Consider the following 26,529-nt stretch of genomic DNA (forward strand, 5'->3'; position numbering starts at 1 on the left):
GGGAATCAACATCAGGGGAAAGAGAAGCAGTCAGCATTGGGGAAGTGAAGGCAGTGGCTGAACTAGGGAGGTGCAAAAGTGGCTGACTTTATAGGGGTGAGACAAGAACTCACAAGCTGTAGGAAATGTGTCTCTAAAAGATAGTTCTAGTATGAATAGGAATTAATTCGTGGAAGTCCTGTGGCACATGGGAGGCCTGAAGTTTGTGTAGGTAATCACAATGGTCTCTTCTATCCTGTTAATCAGAGAATATCTCACTTTCCTATTTGTCTCCCATTGTTTCAAGCTAATATGGTATGCAGTTTGCCACCGCAGATTTAATTTTCCAAATGCTAGAACCTTTTCCCACCCCCAAAGACCAAAAGCTTTTCAAATATGATCTTAGGGAAAAGGTTCATTTCAGTAGCTTCTGCTATATTTTATGTAAGTGGTGGGATGGAAGTATAAAAAACAATAAACTTTGCCCTTTTCACACATAAAAGCCTATAGTTAATAGAAATCTGTTACTATATATACAGTATTAACTATAGTGGGAAGGCTATAGTTAATAGAAATCTTTTGAGCTATTATAAATTGGCTGGTATAAATCAATGGATCTATACTGATATGCAGTATTTGAGGATCGTGAAGGCTTACCAGAGCAGTTAATTTAGCACATGAGATGTAGAAATTCCCTTTGGTGAAGGAATGGATAACTTGGCCTTACCAGTCTAGTAATATGCTGAGGTCAGTGGGGAAATGCTATACAAAGACTTTTTTTCTGAAAGGGTCAGTCCATCAGTGATGATTAATTATTCTACATCCTGCCTGTTCCTGGGCCAAATATTCCAGTTGTCAAGGAAATGGTTTTCAAGCATGAAGAAGAATCTGTGGAAATCATTGTTGAGTGTGTCAGCAATACATCCTCCAGATTTGCTAGACATTGATGCGTCAACCATTCACACCTGAAATCTGTAGTTGTGACACAGGGACTTCCATAAGTTTGGAAAGCACGTTCTGAATTCAGCTTTCTGTGGCGACACGCCTATAAACATTTGAGTATGTGTATCGTTGTCTTCAACCCCTGAACAGCAACGTTTGGAAGTAATTTGCTCTGAAGGTGTAATGGTTATGCTCAGTCATGCCATGTGGAGATTCAGCATCTTGCTCCTTAGTCTAGTGTAACCCTGACCTGTCAGTATTATAGGGAGGGTCAGACTGTGTCATTTTCTTAGTTTGGCCAGTCTCCTTAGATAAGCCAGAGGTTTCCAAAGTTGATTCTTTTATCTCCTTTCAGCAAGGAGGATGTAACTGATGAATGAGGTAAAATATAATTTATTGCCAGAGATAATGCACAAAAATGAAAAACAGCAGCAAACTACATTTAAAAATAGAAACTTATTTATACCTGTAGCACTGTGGAAGCCTATTGTGCTGACTGAATTTAACAAGCAGACTTGGGATTCAGGCTTGGGACTGCCAGAGACTGGAGGCGTTATTGATGTAGGGAACTAATTACCCGTGTGATGAAGTTGCCTGCTGGAGGTTTTTGACTACTTAATCATTGTGGCACCTCCTACTGGTTAATTCATTGAGCAGCACAGGTAAACCCTCCTGGAGGAGATTCTGTCCTCTTTTCATGCAGAAGTTTTCATCCCTCTTTTCAAGTACTCTACTGTCAACAACAACTAAGTAGAGGTAAATACATTTGTGAAAAGTTAAGCGTCGAGTCATAGGCTGAACAGGTTGGCATGCATTTATGACAGTCCTTGCCACCATTATAACAGCGTGAAAAAACCATATTTTTCAATTAGAAAAGCAAAGCAAAACTTAAAATATGCCCTCTGAGACAGAGCCCCATAATTAGGTGAAGGGAAAGTAAGCTAGGCAACCTTTTAGGGATCTTTTAAAAATATATTTATTTTTTTACATAAGGCTTTCAACATGCGACATGTTTTTGCCAGTGTTTTTAAAACTCTCACTTGGCACATGTCCTAAGACTACTAATTACACACATTCAAATTCATAATATACCTTCCACCTAGTCTGTTTCACTGGGCTGCTTCTCTCTCTTAAAATCTACCAGCAAAAATACTAAAAATATAAGTAAAAAAATAAGATAAATTCAGGCATGTACTGTACATTTTCTACTGCTTAAAAATGTATATAATCTCTAGCATATTCTGTTCAAATGTGGATATAACACAAAGAGAAGAAATATACATTTTAAGTATTATGTCTCTTCTTATGTAGTCTCTTTATACAATTATTTTTAAATAATAGATTCCTCAGTGTTGAAATGTTTACTGTTTTGTGTTTCCAGTCGTGGAATAATTGGAAAACCCTGGAGACTAACAACACTAATACTGCTTTGTTCTTTACTTAAAACTAGAAATGCATTGTTAAATAGTCTGGATTTTTCATCCTGGTTTAATATGCTGTTATCTAACAGGATGCAGTGAGTGTTCTGTAACAACTGCAAAACTCATCAAGCAAATGGAAAAGATTACCCATGAAATCAAGCTTCAAACTTTTATTTTCTCACAATCAATAGGAAAGTAATGCAGTTGGATTTATAATGATATTGAGATTGACTGTTTAAATCCTTTTTAAAGTTCAAAGCCTGAAACAGACTGTGTGTACAAGCAATTCACAGTGGAGCTTCTAAGCAGGGGTTTGTGATAAATAAGTGAAATCGGGTTTGACTGAAATGGCCCACCAATCCCATATGGGTTTAACAGGAAAATTTCAGGCTCAGAAAGACAGTGGTTTGGGGAAGCATCAGGCATTGGTTTCAAATTACCTGAGATTGCTTTGTGGATTTTGTCTTCTGGGAGACATGAAGACAAGATGCTCATTAAAAATGAGCAGCACCATGGAGGATGATTGAGCTTCAAGTACACTTGTGGTTTTTAGCTTCAGGAGTTTAAAGGTGAAGATGCGTTTTAAAAGCTGAACTGGCAGATGAAGAGGAATACTGTCAGGCATCTCATTGAAATGCCTTACATATATAGGACCTTCTTACAATGCAGTGTTTTTAACAATAGGAAGAAAAATATTTTTCATTTCGGAATGTTTTGTGTGAGAATGAAAAGACTGGTAATCACTGAAATATCAGTCTCAAATTTGATAGAGCTTCATGACCCTAGTTCTGCTGTCTGTTAATTTAATGGACAGTATTAACCTTCCATATATATTGTGAAAGTTGCAAAAACCCCCCCCCAAACAATCCTGGGACCGCCTCACAAGTGAGCCCTTTTGTGATGCCTGAGCTGGGTTGAAGGAGAGAGCTTGAGTACTGGAAGCAGTGGTGGTGGCACAGAGCTCATTGCAGGCTAACTGTCCAAGTATTTACTGAGCTGTTTACTCAGAGCTCACTAATATGATACTGTGGCAGAAGAATAACGGCTCTGTACCAAATTATCTGCCATATCCATTTCTTACACCAGATTAAGGCTAACTTCCTTTTATGTGGTTTATGCAGAAAAACTAAACATTAGGACAGTTGAGTAATATACACATCTTAAACTAGAAATATACAGACTAGATTGTAAGAATTTAATAGAAAAAGTGTAGTGCATCAATGTTGTTATATAACCTAACACAAAATATATTTTTAAATAACGTAGAGAGTGGTTGAACATTTACTTTAAATGATTCTATGAATTAGAGAACAACTTTTTTAAAAGTAGTTTCAGAAAACTTGTCGCTGAACACACCCTATTTCTGGAAAGCCATGCAGTAGAAGTAGTATGGAAGGTTCTTCTCATTGTAAAATTTGCTGTCTATTATTCTTTATTGGCTGTACACTGATGTTAGAGAAGCAATATGTGGCCTTATAATCATAGTCTTGAAAATTGTATTTTTTACTTAAGTTCAGTTATTATAGGAGATAAATGAGCCCTGAAGGATGGTAGACTTTTGAATGCCAATCTAGGGCATTTATAGCTTACATTTCTAAAAAAAATAAATGGACTACTCTCTGACTCTCATCCCCTTCTCAGGTATTTCTAGTTAATTTTAGGTTCTACCAAGTGTATATTACTCTCTTGACCATGCATTTAGTTTCCCCGTTATTTTAGTTTCCCTGTTCCTTCCAATTTTGATGATTATGCTAGGTTAAATTGCACAGCTTGCAGAAAACTCAAAAAGGAGGTAAGGAAAGTTTGCTTTAAAACTATTAATAACTGAAGGTAGTGCATACATTATACTTAGATTGGCCTAACTAAGGGTAGATTTATCTAAAGTTTCGGAGTGCACATACATTCAAGGAGTTTGGGCAAAAAATTGTCAGCCCAATCTAACTTAGTTTACCTAAGGAGGTACACTACATAGATTCGGCTAACCTGTGCCCAATCTAACAAAATGTTTGCACTTGTTCAGAGTGCAGCCCTTTGGCTGAGAAAGCTCAGGTGTTTCCCCCAACCCCAAAGCTGCGCGTTTCTTATCCACCCATTCCCCCACCCCCCCATGGACCCACCAGATCAACCTGCTGCTACCTGCTAGCCCCGCCAAATCTGCTCCCACCTGCCCCTCCCTTCACTCTGATTCATCACATTCCTGGTGCCGTTCACAAGGAAGGATCTGATCTATGCTCACATGGCTTAAAGGAAGCCACACGGTCACAGATCAAATCCTGTGAAGGTGTGCACATGCCCTGAAGCAAAATCTTCAATGCTACTACAAAAAGCAGGAAGCCTTTTTTTCTTTCTGTAGGTTTAAAATTCCACCTTTCTATAATGGATCAGCATGACTGCTTATGTCCTACCTTGGCCCTATAGAGAAAGCTTTAGGTTGCAGAGGTCTTGCACTTAACCTTGGCACAGGTGCAGTGTTACCAAGGTAAAGGCCAATGACTGGCAATTTTTAAATGTTTTTTCCTTTGCAATATTTTGATTAGTGCTTTTATGTCATTTAGGTCACTATGCCTTCAAGAGACTATGGAACAAAGAAAAATGAGTGAAATGAACAGTTTCATAGTTTAGCTGTTTTCCTTTTCATTCTAACTAGAAACACCTATGAAGGGCATGTTTTAGTGAAAACTCTTCTCAGACAATAAGCTGAAAGGAGCAGTAAAGGTGAGATAAAAATCACAGTGAGAACATAAGAGGATCCTTACAGTAATGAAAATAGTATACAACAGCTGTTTTGCAGTACAAGAAAACTCAAATAAATGTTAAGTGGAAAAAAGATACCTATATATTCAGTCATGTTACTTACTAAAGCATAATGTGGCTGATTTCCACTTGAAAATTGTGACTGGGAAATGTGTTGATCAGAGGCTGACACGAACATTAACCTCCTTCCTCTCTCTTCTTGTAAGTAATTTTCTTGTAAATAAAAAAACAGAGGACCATTCGTACTACAGCTGTTTTCAAAATAGCATTATAACCTGAGATACTCCATGCAGAATTTTGGAAAACGTATCTGAAATGTTACCTTCAATGTGTTTCCATGTTAAGAGCTTTGATTCTTCAAGATGATGGGGAAAGTGAACTTGAGGAGATAGCATAATTCAGTGGTAGGCTTCCAGTTTGGATTTTGCGCTATTTCTGGCATAGCTGGTGACTTGTGAAATCTTTAAGATACCTAATCTCCCTGTTCCTCAATTTATCCATCTATGAAATAGGAGTAAATATTATTTTCGAGGCATCTTAAGGTATGTTCAGATATAAACGAGGAAATACTGTAATAAGAGCTATATAACAGGAGAATCTTTTCTTATATTTCTTAATTTGCGTGATGCTTTCTCCTTGGCAGAATATCTTTAAGGTTGTGAATTCTGTTTTGCATGAATTGAAGGAAATCCACCTTTCAGTTATTTGTCGTTCAGTGGGATTTTTGTCTAAACAACTGAAGCAATTTGTCTAAGAGCTTTTTGTATTTATGAAGCATGATGTTATCATTTATATGTAATAAACAGGATACAAGACATATGGGAAGCTTGGCTTTCATTTAATCATTTTGTAGTATTTTTGACTGTGCTCCAAAATTTCTGTAGTTTGGGACACTTCCAAAACATATGTAGATCACCCGCCTCCATTTGTACCTGCTATGCGCAACTGATCTCTTGCTCTCGCTCTCTCTCTCTTTAAAGTTGCCCATCTGTGTGAGGTTAAGTATATATGGTAGATATCAACTTTTTAATTGCAGAAGATATTAATACTGTATATAGCTTTCAGTTTTTGTCCAGAAGGAGAGGATTATTTTTTCACAGGGTGTTTTAATATTTGTTTTCTTTATACTAAGGCACTAGGTGTCATTTGTGGCAGAAGGTATGAAGCTTTGATCACAATTTCTTTTTCTTGCTCTTTGACCGTTTCAGTTTGTATATTTTTTATGTGCTTTGTTTCCTTCCTTGTTTTCATTAATCTTAGTGGTTCCTTATTTTGCATTTGCTTTGCAGGTTTAATATACAAGCTTAAATTGTTTAGAGATATGTTTGACAGAGATTTTTACTTGAGAAGTTATTAGATAGTGATTTTTTTGCAAGGGCTTCATTTTTCAGTGTTTCGCTAAATGTTGTCACAATAATATATTTATAAAGCATCTTCTCTGCTCACATACTCTATTCAAGCAAGCAAGCAGGTTGGCCACTAATATAAGCAAATGAAGTAATAATTAAGAAGCTGTAAAATAATCTATTCAAGAAGGAATGAAATCCTAAAAAACCACTGAATCATATATTTCTTGGTACAAAAGAAATTACTTATCTCTGTTCATATTAACAGAATGTTATTAGAAACCCAGCAAATAATTGTATATCCAGCCCGATAGCTTTCTGTACTCTAAAGCATAAAAATCAAAATGGCTCTTACACATCACATACCTGTCTTTTAATAATATCTCTTAAAAGTGGAAGAAGTCCATAATTTTTTTTTCATGCACTGTAAGATCTGACAGTTCTCTTTGGTACATTCTGAAGAACTCATCCACAGCTGCTCTAGGCATATATCCAGTACGTGTAATATGCACATTTATTTGTTGATATGCTGTTCAAACTCTTGTTTGATGGGAGAATGATTAATTTCCCTAGGTCTTTTCTGTTTCTCTTTTCACTGTGGCTGCTGTATGTTTGAGAAGCTTTTAAGTTTTATATCCTCACAATACCTCTGTAAATGAAGAGATAGTATTTTTGTTTTATAGGTAGGGAGCTGTGACAAAGAAAAATTGAGCATTCACTGATTTTTGGATTCCCAGTCTTTAGATGCCCAGCACCTGATTTTCACAGTACTTAGAACGTTATTTGTTTGAAATTCAGCTCCCATTGACTTTGGCTCCAGGCATGTGTTTCAGCCCTTTCGCATATTATATTAGGGTATCAAGTCTGGTGCCAAGAAAATTAAGAAAAAACACACAAACAGGACTGTGGAGGGGTAGAATAAAGTGAGGCCAATGTGGTATTTAGCTATTTTAACTATGTGATTGTCCTTTCTATTGCAATCCTTTGCTTCATTCACAAGATACCTTCCAACTTCTGCAGCAAATGAAGCAGAGGCCATGCAGACTGTAGTCCTCACTAAACACCTCTTCTCCATCCACTGAACAGGTTAACTCTGTGCATGGACTGAGGCAAAAGTCCACTGGTAAAAAATAGTTTGTGATCATGCAGCTAAGAATGTATCATAATGGATGTATTTGGAGTACAAAAATTAGTGTTGCAAAAATACTGATGAGTACACACTTTGAAAACGTGAATGTTTAAATCCATGACACTGACCTTTGCCACTCAAGCTCCTGTTAACACTAGTAGGTTGCCATTCTCTTTGTGAACGATCACATACTGGGATGAGATGCACCCCAATTTTGCCAGTGGGTTTCACAGATATCTGAGGACAACAAAGGAATAGTGAGATTCAGGAATATTGAGTTTCAATCCAGGCTATAATTTTCTTGACTTTCCTACCAATCCTGACCATCTGTACTCCGTCTCTTCCAGTCGGTTTGCACCACAGTCCTGCTTCTTCACTATCCTTGGCTCCTTGTCATAATCCCATTCTCTGTGCCTTGCCAGTCTCCACTCCTCAGGCTTGTTTTCTGTACTTCAGGCAGGTCTGTTCTCTCCCAGACTTGTTTCTCAAATCCTAATTTCTCCCACTCTGTCTGTTCTTTTACTTGCATTCATTTGCTGTCTTTTTGCCCAGCCAGTTTCCAGTTTCCCTCTTACCCTAAATCCTGGTCACTAGTTTGTTTACCCGGCCATCTTGATCTAGACCCCCGGCTTCTCTGATTTGTCTCTTTCCAGTATTACTTTTCCTCCCTAGGCTCCTTGTCCAATCGAAGTCCTCTCTTTTCAGCACCAGATAGCTGACTCCTGTCTCCATCTCTTGCTCTGTCTCTGCCCATCTTTTTCACCCCTAGTCCCAGCCTTTCATCGCTGCCTACTAGCTTCTCCTCTGATCTAATAACTCCTCTCTAGCCTTTCAGGAAACTGAGTGCCTCTTGTATCCTTCACTGTTTTTATCCCTGTCTCTTCCTGTCCTAGTTACCTCTCTTCTCTTGACAACAGATCCCAGCCTCCTCTGCAGTTCCTAACCCCAGTCTTCCCTTCCTCTTCAGGTCCAGTCATACAGATGCGTTCCTCCAGTCTCATCCTTTTCATACCAATTGATCTGTTTCCCCATGCTACCTGTATGCTAGTAGAGGGATTGTTGAGAACATACAAAAAGCAGACTCCCTGCTTCTCACTTCCAGCACCTGGCATCTTGTTGACCTAGAGCAACTTGGAAAAATCATTACTAGAACAGTTTGGTTCTCATCTGTAATCCTCGGATGGAGCGCGATCAGTCATTTGGGAAGAATATTATAGGTACAGGCTGATCACACAATAGCTGCAAGGGGTTTGAGAATACTGAGTGAAGGTAGAGACAGTCTTTGGAGATTTTAACTGATAAAATAAAACAATTCACCACGAATTGTGCATGAACTCTTATTTTTTTCATGCTGTTTATAATTTGGCCAAATATGAGCAGATCTTTACAGGATCTTTAAAACATTTTCGACAAAGTGAAATATTGTCAAAACTTCAGGAGTTTTCAAAGCCAAAGCATTTTTGTGGAGATGTTATATATCAGTTTTGAGGTAAAATGTGAATAACCCTTGCCCAGGCATTATCTTTCCCATATACCATTCAGTGAAATTTTTTGGCCCCTCTTACCTGTCAACACAGTCCTGAATTTCCCAAACTAAGTATTAAACAACCCCCAGCTGCAGAAGTCCTTGTGTACTTCTGAGGACAACCTTTCAACTCCTCACAACAACTTTTTCAGGGTGGAGAAAACCTCTCCATACTCCAAGGACAATATTTCTTCCACACAGCACAATTCTACTTTTGTCAAAACCCTTTCTTTCCTTTGCGAACCAGTGCACACAATATTCTGAAAGGGGTCACAGTTCTTAATCTGAAAAATTCTACTCCCTCTAACTTGCCCCCTTTCACATATTTAATGCCATTAATCTAGAAAATTGAGTCTCAGCCAGAGTGGCGTGGCACCCTGGGATGCCTTGAGATCCTTTCAGGGGTGCCGCTGTAGACTTTCTGAGTTCTTTGCGACAGAAGAATTGTTCTATTATTTTTCTGTAGTCAAAAATCAAAAGAAAACTAAGAACTGACATTTTCCAAGGAGCCCTCGAGTCTAACGAGGGGTGCCTTAAGTCTGAAACGTCTGAGACCACAGATCTAGAAGTAATCCGATTTTTATATTATGTAGCAGATTACTTTTCAGATTTTAAGACCAGTAATTTATATTAGAATGCTGTTGACAACTTTGGCCATTAGCCCAAATTGTAAATTAAAATGTTTTCATATTTAAGGCACCAAAAATAGAAATAGTTATTTTGTTTCAGAAGGGATTATTGCACATTCTCAAGATCACTCTTGCAAATTCTCTGTAAGGACTTTTTTGTATGTGTACTTCTTTGCATATATGTGGTAGCTGTACTGACACATTTGAGTTAATTGTGCCAATTGTCTGAACTAAGGCATCCGGAAAGATTTTTTTATTTGAAATACTATAATAGCAATGAAGGAGCAGTTAGATTATTTTGCCAAGAATCTACATACAAATGACATTCCAATTAGGTCGTTAAGCCATGTGTCTTAACACAAAAGTCTACTAAAATTGCTCATTGCCTAGTTTTATTAGGTCAGTCAAAGTTCACCCTCCAGACTTTCTTGGTTTGACTAACATAAATAACTTGTTAACTTATAGCTCCTTATTCCTTTCACATCATCTTGTAATAAACATAGTAAACTGCACCATTTTTTGCACAAAACTTTGGGGTATAATACTATACTATTCATTATTTGCTAAAGTGACAATTGGCCATTGATTCCTACTCTGACTTCTGCCTCTGTTATTTCGTAATATAAGACAGTACTCTACCACATGTTTACTCAGCTTACTAGCAGCCTCCAAAGTAGTTGTGGTCAGGGCCTTAGTTTTTCTGTAATCACAAAATTTGCTGCACAGAAGATCCCACACCATTACACACTGTGCTGAAGCACCTTATGAGTCTTTTTTTTTTTTTAAACTAAAGCCTTTAGTTATTGTGAGCATCAAAATATCCATAACTCTAATCAGATTTAAAATAACTAAAGCAGTGCAGTGTTTTTGTTCTGTTTTCTTAAATGGAGTTTCTTAATAACTCTACAATGGCAAAACACATTATCAGTAGCGTAACAGTTAAAAAAAAATAAAGACCACCATCATTAAACTCAACTAAATTGTTAAGTGGTCAGTGATCAGGCTTGCTGACATGTTCCCTTGGGGGCACACTGCTGAATGCCTTTATAGCAATTTTGTAGGACTTAACTCTTAAATGAATATGTGTTCATAGCCCCTGAGTTCCAGACATGGGTTCCTTTTCTTCCCACCAAGCAAAAGTCCGTTAGCTCAGTGGCCTTGTCTCTGGGAAAAGACATAATTCCTTCCCACCATTAGCAAAAGCCTCCAGTAGTTCATAGGTACTAGAGGCAAAAATAAGTTTCCCTATGCTCATAGGCGGCGGAAGGCTGGGGCTAACAGGGATCAGCCCCCCCAAACGCAGGGCAGCAGGTAGGGCCGCAAGGCAGCCCTGCTGCGAGCTCTGGGTGGCTGCAGCAGGGCTGGAGAGGGACATGCACGCAGCCAGGATCACAGCCTGGCGTGTGGATGACTGGCTGCCCAGCATGGCAAGCAAGTACCAGGCTACTTTGTGAAGGGGGAGGGTCTGGGGCGGGGGGGGGCGGAGATCAAGGCCCCTGCAGTGAAGGAGGGAGTGGGGCAAGGGCTGGGGTGAATGGGGTCCCGGCTGGGCCAGATGGTGGGACAATCGAAGCCTGGGCAGCATATCCAGGGGAGCAGGGGGGCTCCTGCCGCTGTGCACACCCTGGGGAAGACCTGGAGGGCACGTACCCTCCAGGTCTGTGTGTGGGGTGGAGGTGGCTATCACTGCACTTTGTACCCTGCTGCAGTTGCCCCAGGAGTGGCATGACACAACATGCAACCCACCGCCAGATCAGGAGAGGGCGCAGTGCACCCCAGCAGTGGGACACGTGGCCCTTCCCCTCCCCCTGCCCCCGACCCTTCCCTCATGGAATTACCTGCTGGGCAGCAGGAGCAGGAAGCACATGGGGCAAATCAGCCTGTGCAGGGACCAGAAGCAAAGAAGGCGGGCTCCCCACAGATAATTTTTTCTCCTTCCACCTATGCCTATCCTTCTGTTGAAAGTCCCAGGTACTTTCTAAGCAGGTGTCAAAAACCAGCTGTCAAAAACTACATTTCTCGTCCTTCAAATAACATCTACAGGAATTTAAGTTTACTCGATGCAATGCACAATAGAAACTGGAAAGTTGGGGATAACTTAAATTGAAAATAATATTATACAAAGAAATAAGAAATGTTACGTGTTTTATTCGTTTTCAAGTTTGATTCAACAGACTCAGTTTTTGAGTTTACGTGATTCTGCAGTAGATTTTCCAATTTACTTGATAGGAGCACAGCAGAAAGGAGAGGGCCTTGCTGTAAAAAAAAATATTTTGCTACAAAACAGTTGAGTCCTTGGTTCTGGTTTATTGTGTTTGCATACATTTCTCTTCAGAAAGCACTAAGATTTAGGGCTGACACTCTTAGCCATAACATGCCGCAGTAGCCTTAAATTTGGCAACATGTATTGGATACAGCACCACATGCTAATCTGAGACCTCTGCAAGCATGTAAGCACAAAAGGATTAAGGCAAAGGGTCAGGCTTAATGTTAAATTTCTTTGTTGGCTTATGTCATGTTTCTAGCTTGCAGTTTTTGGAATATTCAGTAATGTGTTGTACCTTTCTATTTAGTAAGCTTGACATTTAAAGACATTTGTCTTCCTGCCATAACTGACAACATTAAGATTTCTTTAATCCATTTATGTTCATTTATAGGTTTAAGTTTATTTTAATTAATTTAATTAAATTTAATTCTTCATTGAATCACAAAATCTGCTTGCAGATATTAAAACAAACTAAACAAAACAGCTTTTTACTTTAAACTTGGTGCATTCCTGCACCAAACCCAGCACATACCCAGAAGAGGCAGCATGTTAGTTGCACCCGGCCCCCACAAAGTGGATACAGGGATACAGATCAGGTGCTTTATTGGGACTTCATGGTGCTTTAGTTTAATAGTTGATTGACTTAGCTTTAGATAAGTGCCAAAAAACCCTGCTGAAAAGCCCTATCTATACAGATGCTGTGGAGCCAGGTCGAGCTAACATGCTGCTTCTTCTGGAAGAATGTTTTCAGAACCTGTAGTTATTTAGACCTAGTGTTATGTGATCATATGTTTGCATGGTGACATAGGTATAACATAGATTGCAATAACAGTGGAATAATTTAATTCCAAAATGTCATAATTAAAAAAATGTTTTTAGTTCTTAGCTTTTAAAACAAGAAGTAATTGATTGATTAGTTAATTCTTCTGAAAAATCCATAAATTTGTAGGAAATACAACATAAATTAGATAACCTTAATAGAAAAAAAAACTCTTTGTCTAGCCTGTGTGGATTGAACTGAGAAGCAAGTGAATAAACATTCACTTTTGATTCCGGAAATGTAGACACATGACTCCTGTGACTCAGGCTAGAAGCTGGTGGGGCACTAGAGCAAGCCCTCCCTTCCCTTCAGCAGTGGCCAGAAGGCCTGAGGGAAGCTGAGCTGAAGAGGGGAAAGTAGCCAGTCCCTGGCAGGTCACTGAATATGACTGGGAAAGGGTTTAAACCCCAGCCTTGGCCTGCATGGCTCCAGTTGAGGTGTCAGGAGGGGAAAGGGGGAGCAGCCCCTGCCAGGAATTTCCCCCTACCTATTGCCACTTGAGCAGTGGGTATGTGGCCAGATGCTGGCCCCAGGTGGGCAGGGGGTAAAAACTTGAAAGGGAAAGAATCTGCATTTTTATAGTTGATGGTTCAAACGAACCTTGGTAAACAGAAAAGTAAAGTTTTTTTCAATAAAAGTCCCTGAAGTTATTGGTTATAGGAGTTTTGGAACAATGAAAAATGTGAGGGAATGTTTTGAGGGATTTTTATTGTGTCTTCTTTGTCCCTTGTCTGTATAATGCACAGTAGAAGGTCAATGCAGGAGGGAAGCATTCCATTTTTATTTTAAGCAGGTGGAAGTCAGGTACAGTAATAATACCATGAGCAAATAATGGGGAGAAAAGTACAGTGTGAGTAGGCAATAATATAATTACATTGGTGCCAGCAGTTTTGACCCATTTCTAAAGTGTTTCATCTCATTTATAATGAAATTTAAATGTGAACATTGGAATGATTGGAGAACAAATAAGAACCATTCAGTCAGTCATGGTTCCTGATTTTCAATACTTTATTCATTCATTCAGCAGCTCTATTAATTTGTTTCTCAGATTTTCCTAGTGTTTTTAGTTGAGTCTGCATAACTCCTGGATGACCACTAGGTACCTCTTTACCATAGTTACCAATTTAATCTACAAAACCCTGAGAAGTCAGTTTTTGTGTAAGTCTGTTCTACCTTCGGCTTAGTCTACATACAATAATGTGGCAGCTGTGCAGGGCTTGAACAACTTGCTTGACAGTGAAGGGAGAGGACATGCTGCCCATGTGAAAGCACAAAAAGGTGAGGACACAGTGCACATACAATGGCAGAGGAGGTGGCTTATGTTGCGTAGGTGGTGGTGAAAAGGGGAAGCTTGCATTGACCACATGATGATGAGGGGTGGGTTTGCTCTGCCTACAGGATGAGTGCTGGCTGCACCACAGGTCTCTGGAGAAGCATGTGCAATACATGGCATGCAGCCCCTAGTTGCATGAGTTGAAGACCTGAACAACGCGTGCTTCCTGAGGCTGGGGGAACACGGTGACCACCGGCAGGCGGCGATGTCAGCAGCAGGGGTGTGGTGGCAGCAAGTGGGGACTGTCCACAGACGGCCGCGATGACATTGGCGGCGAAGGCAAGCTGAGTGGGGGCTGCCCACAGGCGGCTGCATCGGTGTTGGGGGGAGGGGGGGGAAGCAGGGACCACCTGCAGCTGTTGTCTATGCTGTCAGCAGCAGCGAGTGGGGACCACCCAGGGCTGCTGGTGGCTGCGTTGGTGGTGGTAGGGCAGCCACCACCCGCAGTAGCCGCCGGCAGCTTTGGCTGCGGCAAATCTCAGGTGGGGCATATGCCCCCTGTTACCCGCTACGTATCGCCTATGATTGAAGCTTACTGTTAAAGATTTTATACAACTCAGTCATTTCTCTTCTTCAGTAATTCTCTTGCTCAATAGCTATTACATATATCTGGACACTGGGAGTATGGAGGAGGGAATGCCAAAGTTCATGTTAGAAGCTTCCCTTTTGCAAACAGTTCATGTATGAAGATTAGGTGGGCCTGACATTCAAGAGAGAAATATGGAGAGGCTGATAAGTCCACCAGGTTTGAAGGGTATAAATAGGAAATATGTAGAGAAATAATTTAAGAGAATAACATGGTTTAGGGAAAGCAGGCAAAAAAACAATCCTGACATGCCTGGTTTAACAATACTCTCTCAAGAGACATGAAGGAAAACAATAGCAAATGAATATCGAGAAACACTCCTTCATTGACGGAGGGATTGTCTAGAGCAATCTCTAGGTTCTCAACCTGGTTTTTCCTGATTAAACAATTACAAATTCTCTGATAACCCCCCCCAAATCTGGGATTAAAATTAAAGGGCACAGCCCCCCCAGCCATGCTGGTGCCCTTCACTCCACCCCCACAGACCCCTGGCCCTGCTGGTGTCCCTCACTTTCTCCCCCCAGCTCCCCAAGCCCTGCTGGTGTCCCTTTTTGCCTCACAGCCCCTGCCCCTGCAGCCGTGCTGCAGGGTCTTCCAGCTGCCAGAGCTATGGGGCCAGGGACCCATGTCCACAGCCCCCAACAGAAGGCAGCAGCTGCTGCAGCAGAGCAGAGCCCAGCTCCCCTCCTGCTGCCTGCCTGCTGCGAGCTTGGGCAGGGGGTGGGGCTAGCTCTCTGCTGCAGCGCACACTCCAGTGGGACCTATGCCCCCAGATCTGTGAACAGAGTGGGGGCAGGGCAGGTGCATACTGAGGGCTTGGGCTCCCTCCCTGCTGCCCTCCCTGAGGGCCTCTGCAGCTCCGGATTTGACCCAGTGCTCCAGGGAACAGTGGGGCCATGCAGGAAAGCTGCTTGCTGCTGTGCTGTGTATCATCAGTGCCCTGGTGATACATCCCTTGCGTGTACAGCAGCAGTGAGCAGCAGAACCCTGCACCGCTGCCCCCACTGCAGCCCCGTGCACAGGGGATGCATCACCAGAGTACTGCGGATCTTGCAGCAGCAAGTAGCTTTCCTGTGCAGCCCTGCTGTTTCCTGCAGCGCTGGGTCACAGCCGCGGGGCTGTGGAGGCCCTCGGGAGAGCAGCAGGGTGGGCAGTGTGCACAGATCTGGGGGACGTGGGTCCCTCCACCCCCCGAGGGTGTGTGCCCTGGTGGGGAGCCGTCCCCAGCCCCTCCACCCCCCAGACAAGCTGCCCGTGGCCCCATCCCACTCCCCACCAGGGACCTGTGGCCGTGCATTGTGGCCCCAGGCCTGAAACCCCACACTGCCTGGCTGGGCAGCAGCCATAGCCCCAGCACTGCCCAACCCTCTCCCTTCCTACCTGTGGGGGGCCTCAATTCCCTCTCCTCCCTCCACTTACCTGTGGGAGCTGCACTCCAGGCTGCCTGCCTGTCTGCCATGTGCATATACATGCACATAGCACCCCCTGCCTGACCCCTCTTCTCCCACTCCTTCCCTGCCCTCTGCAGGCAGGAACTCTGCCAGCCTGCAGAGGGCTTGTTACAAAACTGCAAAATCTGCAGTTTTCTCTGCTAAAATGAGAAATCTACATTTTACTCTGGTAAAGGGGAAAATCTGCATTTTACTTCATTTTTCCATGGGAAGTGGCAAACCCAGATCCCTGGACATGAGGCACCTCTCCACTTTTGTGAATTAACTTTTGTGAATCCCTATTTCTAAAACTAATTTATTACAGTGTTTACCTCCTTGAGGAGGGGCCTGACGGGGAAAGCCTGAGCCTGCACTTCTCTCTTTATCTCCTCAGATTTTGGACCACTCTTCAAAGCATTTGGGGACCCTTGGGTGCCCCAGTATTCTGGTCTAGAGTCAAATAGGTTTTCTTATTTCAGTTCAATTTATCCATGTTTATTGTGATCATGATAATTTGTGAGGACAGAAACGTATAAATAGCCTTGAGAAATTCACAATATTTTCAGTTTTTTAAAAGTTGGCCTTTGTAACTCAGTTCTCATCCTGAAGTTCAGTACGTACAAATGTATAGCTTTTATGTACTTTTTTTCAAGTGATAAACACTTTTGTGTGAGAGTTGCACTATAATTCATCAATTCTATGTTTGGACACTAGATCTTAATATACTGCTAAAGGCTTACTAGGTTATAAATATTTTGGCAGTGTTACCTAGCCCTTGCTCTATGCTGTCTCTGTTGCTTGCTGGCTTTTTCTCACGTGGAATTACATCCAAATACGTGAATATCTGTTTTCAAGAAGTCCAATGCAAGGGCTGTTCTCTTGTTCCTTAGCTGAAGTTTTGCTTGTAGTTGGATATTGTTATATCAGGTAATATTTATGCAAACATTACTGCAAACATACAGTAAATATTTGCCTAATATTCTAAACCTCCCACCACAAATGTAGTGGAAGTCCTTTTTTTTATGCTGTAGAAAAATCTACTTTTTTCTTGATTTTGTTTAACTTTGCAAGGGAGATAATTTATATCTGTTGCTGTCAAGGTGAAATATTACGGTTTAGTGCTGCAAGATCCTTAATGAGTTTTCTGTTCCCAGTGGAATGTCTAATTGAGACTTCCACGCTTAAAAGTGATACAGGAAGATGCAGTGTCCAGGGGTGCTAATTTCTCTGACATGCCTAGAGCTAATGAATAAGGTTCTTCTATAAAACACAGTTAAGAACAGTGTGGGATGACCTATGCCCATGCCATTAGGGTATATGTTTGAGATTCATATAAAAGGAAAACAGATGGCATTATTTAAGGGGAAAAGATACACTTTAAAGAGACCATTTATAGTCATTAATGAAAATTAATTTCTATTCTTACAAAACATGCGTCACAACTGTTGTGTTAGGTATACATAATAGGAAGGCTGTACTATGTCTAGATTAGTGTAATCCTACTGAGTTGCACTGAAACAGGGTTATTAAATGTAAGTTTATTTCCCTATAAAGTGTTTTGGAAACTACTACCAGATATAATATTCTAGACACAATTTAGAAATGTTTTCTAAAGATTTTCTTTTTTTAATATATAATTAAACTGACATGCCTTTTTCAGTGAAGGGTGGCAATTTTTTATTTTATGTCTGTAGACATAGGCATAGGTGCATCTAAGAATTTGAAAAGTGAGTGGCAGATGGTATGGTACATCACTGCATATAACTCAACATATTTTTCTCCAGCTCCAGTTAGAGAGAAACCAGGAGGTTTACTAGTATACTTGTGGGGCTAGCCCTATACTATTCATTTTAAGAACAAAGCAAAAACAAATGTAACTGTTGGAATGTGCACACATTTGTTAGATTATATATAAGTTTAAAAAAAATACAACCTAAGTGTAAAAAAAAAAAAAAAAAAAAAAAAAAGTGTCAGGAGTCGAAAAGAGATTGTCATTAGTCCCATATTCATTATAATTAAATGTACGTCTCTTACTCAGACTCAAAACAAAATCTATCCCTCTTGAGTCTATTGACAGTGCCTCCAGTACTTCACTGTCAGTCATTTCTCCACCTTGAGTTAATATTACCACACCTGAGTTAAGGTTTTTAGTTAGAGCTAAGAACAGTCTTCAGGGCTCTGAAATAGAAGAGAAGCATCACCAGAAATGGCTAACAGACAGCTGAACTGCAGAAGAAAAGGTGTTTTGAATAAGGGAACATCAAGACCATTAAAAGGATAGGGGGTCATTAATAGGGACCTACTTAATTTGTGGTTGTGTGGATTTTGTGGAAACCGCAGAATATAGGATTGTCTGCAAAATACATAAAATCAATAACAACAAAAATCAATAAAAATAAAATGCTGGCTCTCTGGTGAAGCCAGCAGTCCTTGCTGTTGGGAGGGAAAGGCACTGGCCAGCATGGTGGCATGAAGGTAGTGGCTGAAACCTCATCTGTCCTCCCCCCCACTGGGGCCTCTCTGCCAATCAGTGGTGAGGGGCAGGGCTGCACAAAGGGCAGCCAGCAATCAAGATGGGAGCTGCCCCCTTGTCTCTCGTCCCCCCAGTTAGGGTCTCTTCACTAATCAGTGTAGAGGGGAGTGGCTGCATGAAGGGCAGCCAGCAATCAAGATGGCAGCCATCCCCTCATCTCTCCTGCCCACTGGGTCCTCTCCACCAATCAGTGCTAATGGGCAAGGCTGCCACAAAATGCCTATGAAATTGTCTCTGTGTGCCGTGAGCAGGCTACAAAAAACCCCTTGTCTCGGCACGATTTAAGTAAGTTCTTGCCCACTCACTTAGGTTTACTGGTCCTACCCACCCATGGGTCGCTTCTGCCCTCCACCCCATGGGTTGCACTGCTTTCCCTTCCCCTGGTGGACTGCCTATTCCCTCCAGCCTCCTGGACCCCCCAGCCCCACCACTAGCTCCCCCATGCCGACTTACCTGATATCGGGCAGCCATTTTGATCCAGTTTAACTTCCCCCTAACACTCCGAAATTTCTGCATTCAGCCCTGAAGTCTAGTATTGTAGGAACAACTGCAGCACCTGTTCTAACATGGGCTGAAGTGCACATGGCTAAAGCTGAATTTTTTTCTAAAGAAAAAGCATATTTTTTCATTGAAGTGAAATGCCAAACTTCAGAGATAGTCGGTTCTAGAAAAGTTTCATATATACCTGAGGAAAGAAACAAAGAATTTCCCCATACTTTTATGATTGCTGAAGCTTTACTTTGTTAATAGTGCAGTATTCTCTAGATAGTTGAAGAAAGAAACAGCTCTATTAAACAAATAAAGCTGACAAAACTGTAACTGTGAATGGAAATTTTAGGTTTCTTTCTGCTTAATTGCTGAGATTTTTCTTTTCTCTTCCCCATGTTGGAATGGTCTAGTCTCTTGAACCAAGGATCCTTCTTTTTGATGACAATTGAGAAAAAGGGACAGGGACAGGAGGGGAAAGAAAACACAACTCTGTTTACTTTTGGAAAGTTTTCTTAAAGCCTGTGGATTTTTTTTCCCTTTTCCTTTCTCTTCTGCATGGTCCAAAAGGTTTGAACTGTAGGCTCAGGCACCTTGGCTCCAGCCACTGCCCACTGACAAAGTTATCACTAGTTGGATTAAGTAATTTTGAAGATCCTTTTGGACTCTTTATTTTCATGCTAAATGACCAACTTATAAGAGAAACACTGCCTAAATTCTGAATTACATTTTTTCCCCAGTTGATTTTGTTTACCGCAGAGGGGAGAAAGTTCTATTTCCTATTAAATCAGTTACTACTAGGAAAATAATGAACCAAATATTCTTGGATTGTTAAACATATAAGTCCCTTGTTTCCTTTTAAAGTATTTTGGAAACTATTGCTGGATTTAATAATGTTTTAGAAACAATTTAGAGATGTTTTGTAAAGGTTTTCTCACTTTCTCACATGAACATTTCTGCTAAAAATAGACATACTCAAATTCAGCTTGATATGTAACTGAATCTATATTAAATATATAGATTATTTGATATTTACTTTCTTAGTGTAACTTTTACTTTTGTATTTTGTATAGGATGTTGTTCCTTTGATGAGCCATTTAGCTCCTGTGGGTACACTCAGTCTGTGGATGATGATCTTAACTGGAACCAGGTGCACACGTTGGTAAAGCCCTCATCTGATCCATGGATGCCATCAGGTTTGTTTTTGTTTGGATCTTTCTTTTTATTTTAGCTTGGAGAGTTGGTTAGTATTTCATGACAGTGCTGTGGGTAGAACATTGCTTTCTTTAAATCTTAGAGTACTCAGCTAACTGTTGTGACAGGGAATTTTGCAAAAGAAAGTTTCATTTTCTTGTGCTTAAACCATTTGAGGCAATTTAAAACAATGCTCTTTAAAGGTAGAGAAGAGAGAATGAAATTAGAATGAAGGAATATAAATGTTAGCTAGAACTAAACCAATGGACAGAAATCTTCCATAGAGAAAGATTCAAAAGAGAAAAATAACATTAAGTATTTTTCAAAATATGAATTAAATGAGATTCTAAATAAAAAAGATTGTGAAGAAAAACACTGAGAAACACAAAAATGGGATGCAGATACACAATGCTGCAATTATTTTTTTCTTAATCAAACAAAGTGCCTTTTAAATATAGTATCCAGTGGATAGCCTTCTTTTGCTCTGAGGCCCAATGGGATCAAATTCCATGGCAACAGGCCCTAAATTCTGCTACAGTACTAATTTATTCCTGCCATGAAATACCCTCATTCCCATCCCACCTACCTAACACAAGCATAAAGAACTATGCCTCAGGGTTGAAAATATCCATTGCCATAATAGTCTCCAGTGATTATTTTCAAGGGTATGTGTTTTTCAGTATGCCGTCTACTCCTGACTTCTGCCTCCTCTGATGTTGGCCCAGCAGCCTGGCTTAGAACCTCCTTTCCATTTCTAAATATTGCAGTTTCATGTCTACACACCTAATGATGCCAAAAATAAACATGGCACCTCCTATGATCAATGGTTTTTATAGTTCAGCACTTCCTAGGTATTAAGGTGCTACAATGTATTACAATCATTAATAAATTTATTGCCATATAAATATGCACATCTGGCCTAATTCCATTAGAATTGTGCTATTGTGCTATTATTTCATTAATGTCCAAGTCAATTAGTGCCTTAAAACTCTAATACTGTGCATTGGTGGCTGGCTTAAAAATCTATTAATAGCTTTTCCTTCATAAGAGAAAAAATGCTACTTGTTTATTTTTTGTAAAAGAGAAAATGTTTTAAAAAATTACTTAAAATCCTATTAGAGAAAATTACTTATACTAATCACTTACAAAGATCCATTTATTGGTCTATCATATGTATTAGTTACTATTGCCATATGCTGGTATGAACAGTAGAATTGGACCAAGTGTGAACACTTACTTGCACTAAAATTCTTTCCCCTTCTCTACGTTTCCTTCAAGTAAGTTAGGACATAACTTCAACACAAGTATTTCTGTTGACTGAGTGCTGGGATTTGACCTCTGTGCTAGACAGAGTTCATCAACTTCAGTTAAGAGTGTTTTTGCAGATTCTTTTTTGAGCTGGTTCTTGTCCATTAGCCTTGGCACATATGATAGCATATTTTCTGGACCATTTCATTAGTACAGTTTCTCAACTTGGTGCTAATGCAATGAAAAGCATTTCCTATAATTTATGTTCTGTGTAGTACAAACCTTATGTAGTAGCTTATTTACAGTTTTTGCTAAAACAATACAATAAACTTGACAGTAAAATAAGATATAATAATAAAATTATATAATTTATGGCTGTTGGTAAAATATGTAGTACAATGATGCATTCTACCAATTTAAACAAATTAAAATAGAACATATAAACATGATGGTACAAAAAATAGATTAAATGAAAGAGATACTATAGTTGGATGAAAGAACAAAAGGAGGAATTTTATTGATTTTGGCCCTTATTCTTTGTGGAAGTAATGCAGATACTCCTAGGGGGTATAGAACAGCCTGTAAAGTACTAGAGAAAAACCAACTTATTTTTTCTCATTAGCCCAGTATTTAAAATCTTCCATCATTGATGAAATATTATATATACATATAATTTTATTGTCAATTATACTGTCACTTTATATTGTTGAAGTGAAAGCTGTAAGTAAACTAGTACTAGTAGAAACCTTATGTTGTCCTTGAAACGATTATGTTGCCAGTAGTTCAGATCTGTTTATTATCTATTTAGTTTTATTTCTAGTAATCCCTACCAATTTATGGAAGAAGTATCAGGGAGTCTTCCCAATTCTCCTCAGTATATGGAACAGCTTTAGAGTCATGTTTCCCTGCAGGCTAATGAATTACATTTTTGAATATTTTAGCTTCCATGTGTAGAAATCTAGTCAATGGGCAAGTCTATATGTGTGCATTTACTGCACAGTAACCAAAATTAATGCACAGTATGGGTGCACATCTACATGTGCATGCCCATACTGCATCATGCAGGTATCAAATTTGTGCCCAATTACTTACTGCTCAGTAACACATGTAGACGTGTTACTGCACGGTAACCCAGGGGGCCTTCTTGCTGGGTCTGCCCAGCCACTAGGGGTCTGGCCTGAGTCCAGCCCCTGGGTTCCTGGCAGGCCACCTCTTCTGGCCTCAACTTGATACTAAAGTAAGTGCCAAGTGCTGGCAGCCATGTGGCCAGAGGCTGGAGGTCCCCCCAGTGGCCACTGGGGCACACGGCAGGCTGCTCTGACCTGGTACTAAATTTAGTCCTAGGTTACCTGCACATGTAGATGTTGGCCTAGTCCCGCTTACTGCATAGTAATTTACTGTACAGTAAATTTACGCTGGTGTAAATGTATATATAGACATGCCCAATGTGTAGGAACTGGTATGTCATTAGAGATTACTTATGTGATATTTATCAAATGTCATTTTGGCTCGTTATTTATTTGTTCTGTTGTCTTTCTGTGTGGGATCCTATAGTTGTTGATGTTTTATCTTTCAGATAACCAGTTCTATGGATATTTAATATGGTAGAACATAAATCATATTTAGAATATTGGGAGGTCTTTACTACTTGCTCATAAAGGATATAAAATGTTTTTTAAGAATCTTGGGTTAGCACCTGGCACCTGGGGGATCTCTCTGAGAGTTTAGTGGTAGAGAGGATTCGGGGGAGGGAAGGGGATAGAAGGAGAAGGATTCTTATTTATTGCATTTAAGGCCAAAAATCCAGTCAAGTGTTATCTAGTTTTTCCTCTCATTTTGTATAGACTTTTTTCTTATTTTTGTTCATTTCATCTTCTTGATGATTTTAATTATTTTTCAGTTAGCACTTAACCAGTGAGTTATGTGATACATTTTTAAAAAAAAATTATATGAAATAGTTTGTCAGCAGTTTCTAAGCTACATATTTTAGAAAAAAATAAGCTCAGATGGTAATGACTAAAACATCTTAGATTAATGGTTTGTAAGCTATCCCAGGCTTTTGCAGTAAAAAGCTTTATGCAACAATACTGTAATGCTAAACTAAAACAAGTTCACACAGCTCAGTGGTCCCTTGTCAACAGAAAAAATAATGCACGCAACGCTCCTAATTTCAGGCAATATGCTTCAATAAGTGAGCTGATGTCAGGTCAGAACATTTCAGATAATTTGGTGGCAATGGGGGAAGCATACTATTTAGTCCTTGAATTGGGTATTTGATTTATTTTAATCCACAGAGAGTACTGAAGGTTAAAGTCTACTTCAGATAAGGAGCCATTGATAGCTTTAAATGGTAAGCTATTTAAATGGGACAAAATAAATTTATGACCCATTAAAGTTGTTTTAAAAATACATCTTAATAGTTACCAGAGTTCTTGCAGTGTTTGTTGTCAAGTCTGAGTTGTGCTAGAATACAAGCCAGAATAAAATGAGGTTTTTATAGTATGTCACCACAGACTTAATCCTCATGGAGCCTTTGTACAACTACTGCAGTGCAAAACATAAATGCCAAATTAATGTTATTCAATGAAGTGAATAAATCTAGAGGCCTAACTTGTTTGATAAATATCAACCTTTTACTATAGATGTTACTCTGAAAATGCATAGAGTAAAGTAATCAAAGAATGACATATTTTTCTGCATACACACATTCAAATAATCTGGGAGAATTCTCCCAGGTATGTTCTGGTAGAAAAACTTAACCAGAGCCACAAATACAGACTATCTATATGTCTGCCTGGAGTTAGTCTTCTCGGTGACAGATGGCAGCAGTGCATAGGGCAGTCCTGATTGGCTGTCCCGATCTCCCCACAGTCATCCTGTCATTCCCTGCAGCACAATGTGTGGATTGTGAAAGGGCATGTTCTGCTCCATGCTACAGCAACAGAGTCCAGCAAGTGACACACTGTCCTCCTGGGGGGTAGTGGGTAAGGATGGGGATGCTGGAGGACTGTGTTCTCTTCTCAAAGAAGCCCGGTATGTACAGATAGTTACTGTTGCAGAAGAAATTGTCCCGCGAGTGATTAAACCCTGGCTTTTCCCAGTTTATTTTTCTTCTAGAGTAGCCACTCCTACTTTGGCACAAAAAGCCTAAATACATGTGTATATTCTGTACACTAATGGTTTCTTCTGGGAGAGCAGCAACTCTCCCAGGGGAAGCTGAATGTCTTTATCAGGTTTTTGTGTTTTTCTAGAAGTTCAATGACAGTGATTAAATCTCTACCATTTGTTTTTTTAAAAAGCGTAGGATCAGGAGTAAGCTGGAATATGGAGATGGCTAAGTAACTTGTTTAAAAAAAGTTGTACATAAAATGAAAACTGAAAAATGTAAGTAGAAAATGACTTCATAATAGATTGGCTTACCTGCCACACTTTATAAAATGTTGTAGGAAAAGCAGTCATTCATTCTCTCCTACACGCTCTTTTCATCCTTAACTTTCTGCTTTAAGAACTTTTATTTTTTAATTATTTTATTTTTTCAAAACTCAGAGAGAGATTTTATTAATACTCAGTAGTTATTACTGTATTGTACTTAATGTATTGGACTGCTGGATTCCTATATATTGTTGCTTTGACCTGCAATTATACAAAGCTAACTTAAAATGTTATAAAATATTAAACCTACTTTCTTCACATGATTATATTATGATTATAACAAATTATTTTAGACCAGTGATAAGGGTGTGACATCTCAATAGCAGATGGTGTTTGGAATAATTTTATTTTAACTCCATTATCCATTGCATGACCCTGCCCTTACTTACTTTCTTGATCGTTATGAACAGAACTCTATCCTACCTGTCAAGCCCATAACTGGGGCATCCCCTTGAATTTAGACTTCATTCTAGGTCTTCATCTCCAACCTATGTTTATGCTAATACTTTTTAGAGGCTTCCTGAGTAAGATCTCTAAGGCCCCTGGCAGACATTATGTCAATCACACCATGGCTTTTTTATGCCATGAAAACATTATGCCATGTGCACTGCTACACATGCAAAGGGCAGGCTGTCAAGAGGGGGAAAAAGTGGCATGCCTCCTTGCACTGTTACTGCAGACCTGCTGGGCAAGGTCTCTGAGCTCCATGTTGTTCAATGACAAAACTGTAGGAGCAACAAGACTCCACTAAGAAATGGGCAAAAATAACCCAAACTATACCTACCCTATGGGCTTAACATTAGCTGCTCAGTACTCAGCAGCTGTCAAAAATGCTAACAAAATGTTAGGGATTAATAAGAAGTAAACTAAACAAAACAGAAACTATCCCCCTTTATAAATCCATGGGGCATCCACCACACCTTGAATATTGTTCCCAGTTTTGGTCCCTGCACCTGAAAAAGCATATAGATAAACTAGAGAAAGTATAGAGGAGGGCAGCAAAGATGATTAGTGTTACGGAGGGGCTTACATATGAGGAGAGACTAAAGTGGCTAAGCCTATTCAGTTTGGAAAAGAGATGCTTGAGGGGGTACATGATAAGGGTTTACAAAATACTAAATGGTGACAATATAGTAAATAGGGTTTTATTTTTTACTATCTCTCACAATGTGAGAACCATTGATCATAAAATTAAACTAGTCGGTTTAAAAATAACAAAAGTCATTATTTACCCAACATGTAATTAAATTGTGAATCTCATTGCCACAAGATGTTGTAGAAGCTGACGGTTTAATGAGATTCAGAAAGGGGTTGATCAGGTCCTTGGAGGTAAGGTGTATCAGTAGCTGTTGAATATGGGAGTTAGGGGTAAAGCCATTGAATCAGAATTTCCTGAAGCTTAAGTGTGGGAGGCTGCAAGTGGGAAAGGAACAGGGGAAAAACCTGTTCACATTCTCTTTCAGTACCCACTCTCTG

The 26,529-nt window shown here is 39.8% G+C and overlaps 1 protein-coding gene across 12 annotated transcripts in view; it reads left to right on the forward strand.

Moving 5' to 3' along the window:
* The window catches only part of PTPRM (protein tyrosine phosphatase receptor type M), a 725,043-nt gene that overhangs the window by 156,689 nt on the left and 541,825 nt on the right, over nucleotides 1-26,529 (forward strand). For all 12 annotated transcript variants that reach the window (XM_059724225.1, XM_059724226.1, XM_014606664.3 and 9 more), the window contains exon 2: nucleotides 20,253-20,375. In XM_059724225.1, coding sequence (XP_059580208.1) covers nucleotides 20,253-20,375 — 123 coding nt within the window. The remainder of the gene's footprint in view (nucleotides 1-20,252; nucleotides 20,376-26,529) is intronic.

The sequence above is a fragment of the Alligator mississippiensis genome, chromosome 3 (assembly GCF_030867095.1).
Source record: "Alligator mississippiensis isolate rAllMis1 chromosome 3, rAllMis1, whole genome shotgun sequence".
In the NCBI taxonomy this organism is placed as follows: domain Eukaryota; kingdom Metazoa; phylum Chordata; order Crocodylia; family Alligatoridae; genus Alligator; species Alligator mississippiensis.